At 28.5% G+C, this 11,303-nt stretch overlaps 3 protein-coding genes and 1 long non-coding RNA gene across 4 annotated transcripts; 3 read left to right on the top strand and 1 right to left on the bottom strand.

Moving 5' to 3' along the window:
• Positions 1–157: 157 nt before the first annotated feature.
• Positions 158–1,216, top strand: LOC113792116 (uncharacterized). The gene is made up of 2 exons (XM_075824764.1): positions 158–276; positions 332–1,216. The coding sequence occupies exon 2, from the start codon at positions 363–365 to the stop codon at positions 930–932; it is 570 nt and encodes a 189-aa protein (XP_075680879.1). The 5' UTR covers positions 158–276; positions 332–362; the 3' UTR covers positions 933–1,216.
• A 66-nt stretch (positions 1,217–1,282) lies between these two features.
• Positions 1,283–2,055, top strand: LOC113798368 (transmembrane protein 70 homolog, mitochondrial). Its single transcript, XM_027348892.2, has one exon. The coding sequence runs from the start codon at positions 1,370–1,372 to the stop codon at positions 1,925–1,927; it is 558 nt and encodes a 185-aa protein (XP_027204693.2). The 5' UTR covers positions 1,283–1,369; the 3' UTR covers positions 1,928–2,055.
• Positions 1,909–5,502, bottom strand: LOC113798359 (uncharacterized). The gene is made up of 3 exons (XM_027348881.2): positions 4,848–5,502; positions 4,584–4,790; positions 1,909–4,497 (listed from the first exon to the last, which is right to left on the bottom strand). Exons 1-3 carry the CDS (start codon positions 5,371–5,373, stop codon positions 2,081–2,083), a joined length of 3,150 nt encoding a protein of 1,049 aa, XP_027204682.2. The 5' UTR covers positions 5,374–5,502; the 3' UTR covers positions 1,909–2,080.
• Positions 5,488–7,053, top strand: LOC142646288 (uncharacterized). Its single transcript, XR_012847246.1, has 3 exons — positions 5,488–5,505; positions 5,705–6,062; positions 6,148–7,053. It is a non-coding gene; the product is annotated as an uncharacterized LOC142646288 (long non-coding RNA).
• Positions 7,054–11,303: the final 4,250 nt, after the last annotated feature.

Raw genomic sequence — 11,303 nt, forward strand, 5'->3', positions numbered from 1 at the left:
TCGAATGTATACGAGACCAGTTGTCGTTGTTTTTTTTTTGTGACGCGAATGACTTGATAACAGTGATGAGAAAGAAAAAAAGAAGTTTTCTGGTTGATCAACCTGAATTGATGATTAATATATAACTTGATTTTTTCCCGATAAATCTCGCTAGTCCGGTTCAGCTTCTTTTTTTACAAAAAAAAAATTCATCCTGTTGTCTAATTACCATTTTGGCAATTTAATGAACAAACAAACAATCGACATGATATGAGGCCTCCATCTTTATATAAAAAGGTTGGTTTACAAATGCATTTGACCATTCTTTATTATTTTTTATGGTGTGACACAGTGTATGGTCACATATCAGAAATCAATTGAATATGATTCGATCAATAATAATTTCACCAAATTCGTTGGTCATTTTGATTGCCATAATAATTTTATCATTAATTACGATTATTCAATGTCATCGAATTGAAAATTTTTTAAATTATCGTATGGAACGATCATCGAATGCTTTGAAATTTATTCCACGTTCATCAAATATCGATGATAATAATGATGATGATGATGATGATCCATTTCGATTGGATCGAAACATTGCTATTGCTTGTACTAATCGTTATAATTGTGAACGAACCTGTATGCAAGCCAAATCAGCTAAACAAACAACAAAAGCATCATTAATGGATGCTTTGACACATAGTATTGGTGAATCAACAATGACTGATGCACATAAACTTGGTATACAATTTGGTCGTCATAAATCATGCGATAAATGTTCATTAATTTATTCAAATTGTATGGATGATTGGTATCGTATTGCACGAAGACAATTATTTCATTATCGTAGCCAGGATGGATCAATGCCAATGACCAATGCTAATGATAATTCAATCTTATTACCATCATCATCATCATCATCACATAAAGTATCAAATCGTTTATGATTTGTTAAGTTTTTCATCCATCCATTCATTCTTTCGATCATTTGTATATTCTTTGATAATAATCTTTTTTTTCAAAATATTCGATTTATTGTTATATCATTTGACGGTCACACACCCACCGAAATAATCTTTTTTTTCACATCTAACAATTTAATTTGTATTTTAATATTTTTCAATGAATTCAATTGAAATGAAATTGAATCATACATATTTTGTCATTGTCAAATCTATATTATATTTAATTAAAAGAATAAATTTGATCACAATTATTTTACATTTAATAATTTGTTTCAATTATGATTAGCGCTAAAAATTCAAAACCACGGTCTTACTGTAGAATTCTAAACAATCGATATATCGATGTAAATATTCGATGGTTTGAAATCACATTGAGACGAAAACAAAAAAAAACATTGCAAAAAAAAATTTAATAAATAATGGCAAAATCTGAAACAACAACCGGAAAATTAATCTATGAAGCACCTGAACAGATGATACGTATGATCAAAATGATTAAACGATTATCAATATCGACAACATTAATATCGGCCGGTGTACAACCAATTTTATATCCAAAATTAATTGCATCTGGATCATCGTTAACAATGGGTTTTGCAACAATTACCTGTGCCGGTATATTCATATCACCATTAATATTGAATTGGTTTACAAAAAGATATGTAACAAAATTATATTATGATGATCAAAATGATCAATTTGTTGCAAAACATTTAAATCTACTTAATCGTGATGTACAATTGAAATATAAATCTAATCAAGTTCAAATACCAGAAATGTTGGGCATTTTTACTACATATACAGTTGGTCAGAAAAAACAGCCATTATTTGTTGATTCAAATTTAGTAATCGATATGAAACTCTATAAACAAATGCTTGGATATGATCTACCGATTGATTTGAGGCCGGAAAGTGTTTTTCAAAATAAACCGCAACAACAACAACAACAAAATAAAAATGATAGTAAAAAACATTGATCATTTTGTTTATTACAAATATTATTATTTTTTTTTGTATTCAAATCATATCTAAATAATTATTTGTAATAATGAAAAAAATGGAAAGAATCTTTAAAAATATTAAAGAAAAAAAATGTAAAGTAGAAAAGATATGCAACATAAAAAATCAATTCAATTTGAAATTTCAATACCCGTATTTTGCATCATGATCGATGATTGTTGATTGAAATTTTTTTTCATCGTTTCTTCAGACATTGCTGTTGTTGTTGGTAATTGATGATGGTGTTGTTCTTGATAATATTCACAATAATTACAACGTGGAATGTTATTGAGATCATAATCAAAAGAATCAATTTCTTTGATCTTTATAGTTTGATAATGGAAATAATCTTCGATTTCAAATAGCCAATCAAATGAGGTAAATAATTCGATTGGATTGAATTGATGATTACCGTTTGGATTCGAATAAGCTAACAATACACCAAAATGATCGTAAAATTCATTTTCAATTTGTTCTAAAGTCCACGATTGATGATGATGATGGTCATGTTGATTAGGAAATACAATATTTTCATGTAGCAACATAACAATCAAACATTTGGCTACAAATTCACATGATGGTTCTAATTCGACAATTAAATCATCATTATCAACATATTTAACAATTCGTATCATTTTCAGAATATAAAGATTGAAAAAAAAGCTTAAACCAAAAGAAAATCCAAAATGATCATGAAATAATTGCCGAAATTCATCAAATGTAATCATTCGATCGAATGATCGATATTGAATAATAATTCGCAATATAAAATGTAGAATACTTTGAAGCCACGTTGAAGAAAATTGTTTCAAAAAAATTGAACTTGTAGTATAAATGAGACAATAATTTTCATAACATAGAAAAGAATTGGCAAGAATTTTTTCAAATAATTTTGGCATTGATTTTATGGCTAAATTTTCCAAACAAATTGATTTATAACGACGATGATAATGATAAATTAAATCATAAATAGGTATGGCTATATTTTTTTCATTCGTATGACATGATTTTCCAAAAATTATGGTAGCCATTTCATTGAAAATTTTCACGAATCGTTTGCCCAATTCTTGTAATTGTAAATCTATACTAAGCATTAATTTATCCGGACAAGGTAATGTTGATAAATGATTAACCATTATTTCGAAATCACCATCACTATGATTAATAATTAGATTTGAAAGACGACAATAGGCTATTGTTACATTCAATTTTTTGTAAATGAGCTGAGAAAAATCTTCAAAAAATTTGGATAAATCCATCGAAAAATCTGGCATCAATAACAGTGTTTGTTTCAAATCAGCTTTGATTGTATCAAATTCATCCAATATTGTTGAATTATGTACCAATTTCGGATAACTATATATTGCTAAACGTTGATTTTTATCACGAATTTGTTCGACTAGATCTGTTCTCATATCAATGGCTGTAATCATATCTTCGATTGAACATGCACCATAAACAGCGATATTAAAATTATCAAAATAATTTGGATCAGTTAGATCAAATGGATAAAGTTTGGCGAATTCCAATATGAATTGATAAGCTTGTTCTTCAAAATTCAAGGCAATAATACGATGATTGCCATAGGAATAGATATTGAATTTTATTCGACATGATTGTAATAGTTCGATAAGATTTGAACATCCATAATCAAAAGGATTTATATTGTGGCCAAAATGATGATAATATTCTGTTTCCAGTTCATTTAATTCGATCGATGGAAAACCTGTGATTTCATTCGTTATTTGATTGTCCAATAATAATTGTAAATTTATCATAAAATTCTTTAAATTTTCTGATTCTTCATATGATGACTGATCCAATGATTCATTAACAATAAATTTTGTTAAAATCTTATTCTGATCAATTTCAATTTCCAAATCACGAACATTGACATTAGGAATACAGGTGATTAGATGTTCAAGCATTATTTTTGGACCATCATTGTTTGAATCATCTAATTCTGATTCAAATGTTTTTAGCCAACAATCCGGTAAAGCATTCAATGGTAATTGACCATCATGTAACAATAATAGATAGCTTAATTTTCGACAAAAATTATCAAAATCAATATTAATACTGAAAATTTTATCAGTGAATAAAAAATTATGATTTTTTGATTGTTTATGAATTTGAACAGTGCAAACTTTACATTTAGTTGCACGTTCAATTAATGATTGACTAATAAACGATGGCTGACTAGCTTCATTGATTCGATCATCTGTATCGATATGATTAGCATTAATTTGATTAATTTGATTAGTATCATGATTATTGATGGCATCTTGATTATACGATTGAACACTATTTGAAGTGAAAGCTGGTTCGAATTTAGATCTAAGAATGTAGCCATAAAATTTTCGATTATCAACACGTTGATGACAACGTAATGCATCCGAACGACATTTAAATCGTACAATTGCTTCATGATTCATCATATCAAGATAAATAATACGGCCACCATTATTATTGATAATTCGATTCAATAAAGATTTAGTTTGTTCTTCATCCGATACCGATGGTAGATTTGAAATTCGTAATGATGTCACTGTGTGTGAATGGAATAGGAAAAAAAATTTGATCAATTTTAAAATTGACAAGGATTTTGTTTTTTTTTGTTTGTTTGAAACTTACTGATAAAATCTGATTGATTTTTCATAATCTTATAATTGTTTGACGGTACATTAACATTTGGTGGTGTCAAACAAAATTGATCATAATCAAAATGATAATGTGAACTAGCCAATAATGCTGATGATACAAGATGATGATGAAATAATATAACAAATACACCAATACGATTTTTTATATCACTTAATACTGGTACAAAATTTATATCACCTGATTATCGTGATTGATTAGAATAAAATTATGCAATTATCATTAACAATTACATACTTGAAAACAATATGACGGCACAATTCGGTCCATTCGTTTGTACGAATCGTAAAATCAATTGTTTTAATTTTTCATCGGCAGCATTTTTAGCAAACGAACTAATATGTATTATATTGACTTGTGAATTATTTAATTCGTTGATTATAGATGTAGTAAAGCTCGGTACATCACAGACAATTGCAAATTCTCTTTCGATCATATATAAACTTTGAATGAATAAACGAATTTTCTCCACTAGATATGAAGGACTAACACCACGAGGAATTGTACAATTTTCGATATCCCAAAACACACCGACAGGTTTACGTGGATTAATATTGAATTGTTGTTGAAGCCAATATTGATTATTCAAATTGACATTAACATGTGCATTAAATTGATTATCTGATTGATTCATGGTCGAACTAATTATTTGATTTGAATTTGTTTGTTGAAACCAATTGATGATGGATGGTCGATGATCATGTTTGTTGACACTCACGAGTTGTTGTTGTTGTTTTGAAAATAAACGACTGTTGCGAACCATATTTCAGCAATAACCACGCAGGTGTAAATAGTTGTTTTTAAAGATTCGAATTTTCATCCAAATAAAAATGAAAAGATTTTCGTTTATAAATTGTAATTTTTGATTAAAATTGTCAGATGTAAAAGATGTTGGGTAATGATTTCATTTTTTCCAAAAATATAATAATTTGATATTGATCTGATTAGGCAAACAATTAGTATTGTTGGTAATCGCATAAAAATAATTTTGATTTTCTTGTTTTCTTGTTATCAATTTTATCAATATTATCATCGCCATTGTTTGCTGTGTGCGTCGTATAGCTGTTATCATTGATTAACCTTTTTTTTTTTAGGTTTACTGGCATACTGTATTGTGATTTTAGAATAAAGAAAATGTAAAAAAAATAAATTCTGATTCGATCATAAATTGAGATCAAATATCAGGATTTTCAAAAAAACCTTACCAACAACAACAAAACATAACAATATTGCTTAACTATTGAAAAAAAACATTAACTTTGAAAAAGAAGAAGAAAAAGAAAAACTTTTTCTTTCTTGAAAAAAATCAAATTGCACATCAGGGAAAATTGAACAAAATTTTTAAGAAGAAAAAAAAATATCCGAAAAGTTTCGTTATCAAAAAAGAAGAACATTCGATTATTTTCAACTAAAAGAAAAAAAAATGAAACTTTTTTTTTCTTCGGGAATCATGTATTTTAATTATCTTATTTTGATTATTTTCCATTTTTTAATGTCTTTTTTCCTCTCTCTCTTTCTCTATTCCCATCTTTACTAGGGTTTCAATTTAACAAAGTTTCGAAAGATAATCAAAAAAAGCAAGCAAGCAAGAAAAAAAAACTTTATCTTTCTCGACACGTACGAATTGTATTTGATTGAATCCAGTATATGCTGTGTGTCAGTGTGTTTATAACCGTGTCATATTTGGCATCTCTATTGGAGAAAACCAATCGAACCAAGACAACAAACAAACAACAAAATTAGTTTGCATCACATCGTGCATCACAAAAACTAATTTTTTTTCTCTCAAAAAACAAAATGATTCATCAAAAATGTTCATCGAATTTAATGTTTTTAAAAAAAACAAATTGAATTTTTGAAATTATCGTACAAACGTGATGCTTTATGCAGTTTTTTTTGTTGGAAAAAACCAAAATTCCCATAAAGAATTTTTAACACGCAACATTTTATGGAAAAAATTCTAACTTTATTATTATTACCGCATAAACATTATCTATGCACAACTTTTAACAATTATCAAGTTGAAATTGATTATTATTTCCGTTGGAAGAATATTCTGTGCAATTGAAATTTTCGAAATGGAATGAATGCAACGAAAAAACAGAAAAAACATTATTAATTATTATTATGGAACATCAGTTGTTTTATGTTTTTCGGTTGTTGTTGTTGTTTTGTCCGAATAATAAACGATGCACGCAAACATTTCTGGTGGTTTTCTGGTCTAAATGATGATTTGAATTGGAAAAAAATCTGTCAACAATGTTTGTCATTTGGCTAACTTTTTGTTTTCTACCCAAAACAATGAATAAAAATCAACTACCTAAAACAACAACAACAAAGGCTTAACAATGAAATTAATTCATTTTACAAAAAAAAAAATAATAAATTTTAATTTTTCATTTCGTTTGTTTGTTATTCCAAATGAAGCAACGGAGGAAACAAAAACACACACAGAGAAAAAAAGTGATTGGCGTGTACTCACCCGATGCCGCAATAACGCCTGTTTTGATGTATGCACGCCTGGCGTGCGGCGTGCAAACGCCAAGCAATTTGTTTGGACAATGCACGCCAGGGCTTGAAGTATGCACCCCAGGGCTTGACGTATGCACGCCATGGCGTGCATTGTCCAAAAAATTGCTTGGCGTTTGCACGAAAAAAATCTTATCGAAATTTGCATAATTCTTAACTTCATATGATATGATACTTAAACCGAACCATTGTCCTATCCATTTTTAACAATTGGCTTAATTCTGTTTCAATTGCTTTAGGATATCGCCAAAGATGTAGTGTAATTCTATGCATGGTTCCAATTTTAGTAAAAGTCCGAGAAACAACTGAAGCCTAACACAGAGAAAAAAGTGATTGGCGTGTACTCACCCGATGCCGCAATAACGCCTGTTTTGATGTATGCACGCCTGGCGTGCGGCGTGCAAACGCCAAGCAATTTGTTTGGACAATGCACGCCAGGGCTTGAAGTATGCACCCCAGGGCTTGACGTATGCACGCCATGGCGTGCATTGTCCAAAAAAATTGCTTGGCGTTTGCACGAAAAAAATCTTATCGAAATTTGCATAATTCTTAACTTCATATGATATGATACTTAAACCGAACCATTGTCCTATCCATTTTTAACAATTGGCTTAATTCTGTTTCAATTGCTTTAGGATATCGCCAAAGATGTAGTGTAATTCTATGCATGGTTCCAATTTTAGTAAAAGTCCGAGAAACAACTGAAGCCTAAATTCGAATAAACATTTTTTTAATTCAATTAAAATTAAATTCAATTATTATTTTTTATCCGATACCCTAATGGCGTTCAATGATAGCTATTTATAACCTACAAAAACTAATAAAGATATTTGTTACAGTTTTTAATAAGGTCATTGAAAAGAAAAATCCTTTTTCCTTTGTATTAGTAATGAAAAAATAATTTTTTAAATACAAACATTTCTTTGTTATGTATTCAGACGGATTAATAAGTGAAAAAAATATGATTATTTTTTTAGGATTCTTTTTAAAAATTCTTTTTCTCATGGAAGTCACCATTTATTGCATAATAACAATCAATGCTGATTTGTGAATAGTCTTTCAATGTCAAGAAGGTGTATAGGCATGTAAAATTCATAATTCAATAAATCCAAATTGGTAAGCTAACATGAAGAGATTTCTAATATAAACCCAATAAGCATTTAAATGATGTTTTGTTGAACTTAACATTCTCACTATTCATGACAATGATTTGGTGCTTTTTCTTTCTTCGAACAAATTTTCAACAAGTTTCATTTATGATTAATATGGACCAATTGAGCATTTGCATGATTCATGTTCAAGTTAGATTTGTTTCTTTGAATTTGAAGTTCTCACAAGATGTTCAATCTCGGTGAATTGATGGACCATTTAATTAAAAATATTTTAGATTTAACAAACTTGACATGATTAAGAATCATGATCTCCATGAATGCAAACGCCAATGATTGCGTTTAAACCCCATTATGAACACCAAAAGGTGGACGTAAACGCCAACGAATGCGTGCGCGCTCCAAGAAATGCACGCCATGATTGGCTATTAAAACTCACAAATGGTGTGTATTTGAAGTTTACTATCCATAACATGTGAACAAACCCCATCGTTGGCGTTTACTCACCGAAAAAATTGGCGTGTGCAATCCACACTTTTCTCTCTGTGCAGAATGTTCTTCCATGATTAAATCAATTGGTTTTTTTTGGCCAAGTTAATTTCATTCATTCATTTCTTTCATTTGGTTGTTGTTGTTGTTGGAAAAAAAAATTCAGAATTGAATTCCAGAATCACTGTTACAATTCTGTTATTCTAGAAGTTTTTTTTCTATTACTTGATAATCCTTTGCATAATCCTTTACTTTCATCAGAGAATATATTCCTTTTTTCAATTCCATAGTTCCAGTTTATTTCATCCATACGATGAATTCAATTTTGCGTGACTACATTATATTTGCCCCCTATGGAATCCTATTTTTATTTTTTTAAGTAGGGAAAAAAATTCTGTATTTTTTGCTGGCTCCGAATATATATTCCTATTACTAAATAGCCACAATAAATAAATAAATAGAAGAAAAAATCTCTGTGTCTGTCTAAATGAATCCAAAACGATGTATCCTTTTACACTAAAAGATTTTTGTTGTTGTTTTGTTTTGTTTTAATCTTTAATATATATTTTTTCTCTTGATTCTGGTCGATATGATAAACGAGTGAGTGAGTGAGAGAAAAAACCATTTTAAAGATAATGATGGTTGTGATGAAATGTGACAACCTCCTTAATGGAAACACTAAACATTATATCGTAATAAAAGGAGACAAAAAACAACAACAATAATTTCGTTTTTTTCAAAAAAATTCGAATTGAATGAAAATCATCCCGTATTTGTCATCATCATTATGATGATGGAATCAACAATCCCATAGGTCAATTTATTTTGGAAAAAATATGGAAACGGGCTTACGGGCTTTTTTTTTACCCGGGAATATTATTTACTCAGTATTTTTACTGTCATCATCATTGGATATTTTGGGTTGAAAATTGACATCCATGCAAACAAAACAACAACAAAAATCTTATTTTTCGGATTACATTTTTCATTTTATTTATGAAAATTTTTTTTGTTCAAATATCAATTGATTATCATCATAAATATTTGAAAATGATTGAAAATCGGCTTTTTTTTTGAGTTATATAATTACAACGAACCAAACAAACAAACAAACAAAAAAGCGAAATAACTTTTTCTTTGGCTATAAATTTCAATTACAATGTTGAAATTGAACTGAATAAACAACAACAAGTTCCAGCAATGTTTCATTTTGTTGTTGTTGGTTGGTTGGTTATAGTCAAATTCCCATTTGGTATCTCTGTTTGTAATATTTTCAAATATTCATTTTCAAATATTTATGATCATCATCATCATTGGTTCGAGAATGATGGTAACCTTGTCAGTCATGTGTATTCATTTTTTTATTATTAAAGAGAAGAGAAAGAAACATTAAATATTCAATTTAACAATGTTTTTTCGTTGTTTAGACATTTCTTCAAGTAAAAAAAATATTGTCAATATTCAATTTGATGGCTTTTTTGATATTGTCTGCATTAATGCTGTTATCATCCATAACCTTCATTATTGAATTATGTTTTATGGATGTTTTTTTAAATTTGAATTTTGCATAATGTTTTTTCCACTCCTTGATTAATCAATCAATTAATGATTGAAATTTATAACGGTCTTCTGATTGATTGATTAATTAATTAAATTTGCTGAAAACAATTCAATCAAATTCATATTGATGAAATGATGAAAACCATAACTAAAACCAGAAAATCATGATGGTAGAATTTGTAAAAAAAAATTTCAAGTTTTTTTCAAGTGCATAATATTTTCAGTTTTGTCGATTGTCATTGGAAGAAATGAAATGAAAAACATACATTAATTTTCCCCATAGGGAAATGATGAATTTTTCATATGGAATTTGTAAGTGAAGAGAGAAAATGATGCCATCATCATTATTAATAATGAATTTTTTTTAGTTTTTTTTGAAAAAAATTTTCAATCAAAATGATAATGATGATGATGATGATGGAATTTCATTCACTTACTAAATGAATAATGAATTTCATGGATGTGAATATTCACATTTACTTTTCCATTCGTTGATTCTTTTTTAACATCAACAACAACAACTAATATACATAGTGTCAATGTAAATACAATATCGATTTTTTTCAATTTCGTTCAAAAAATCTTTTCCAATGACAATGGCAATAGAAGAAGAAAAGAATCTTATTTTATTAGATTTTCTTCCTTCTCACTTTTGAAAAAAATTGATGATAATTTATGAGTGTTTGACATTTGCGAGTGAGTGTGTGTGTTTTTAATTCATTCATATGTTTCATATATTCTCTGATTGAAACTTTTCATATTGTTTTTTTCTTTCTGGGTCATATTTGGTCATGTCCCATAAGTATTCTCATTATTTTTCCTTTCACAACACCCACACACACACACAAACTAATTGATGACAATTTCACAATATTTTTTCCACCACCACCATCATCATCATCATCGTCGTCGTTGTAATCATCATAATTATAATAATTATCATTGTGAGGGAAAAAATACAAAACACTGAATGACTGACTGGCTGAAGCAAAAAAACTGGTGACAA

This window comes from Dermatophagoides pteronyssinus, unplaced genomic scaffold (genome assembly GCF_027571235.1).
Source record: "Dermatophagoides pteronyssinus isolate colony J.1.1.1.1 unplaced genomic scaffold, Derpt_VIB-CSIC_2022.12 sq0002, whole genome shotgun sequence".
NCBI classification, from domain to species: Eukaryota; Metazoa; Arthropoda; class Arachnida; order Sarcoptiformes; family Pyroglyphidae; genus Dermatophagoides; species Dermatophagoides pteronyssinus.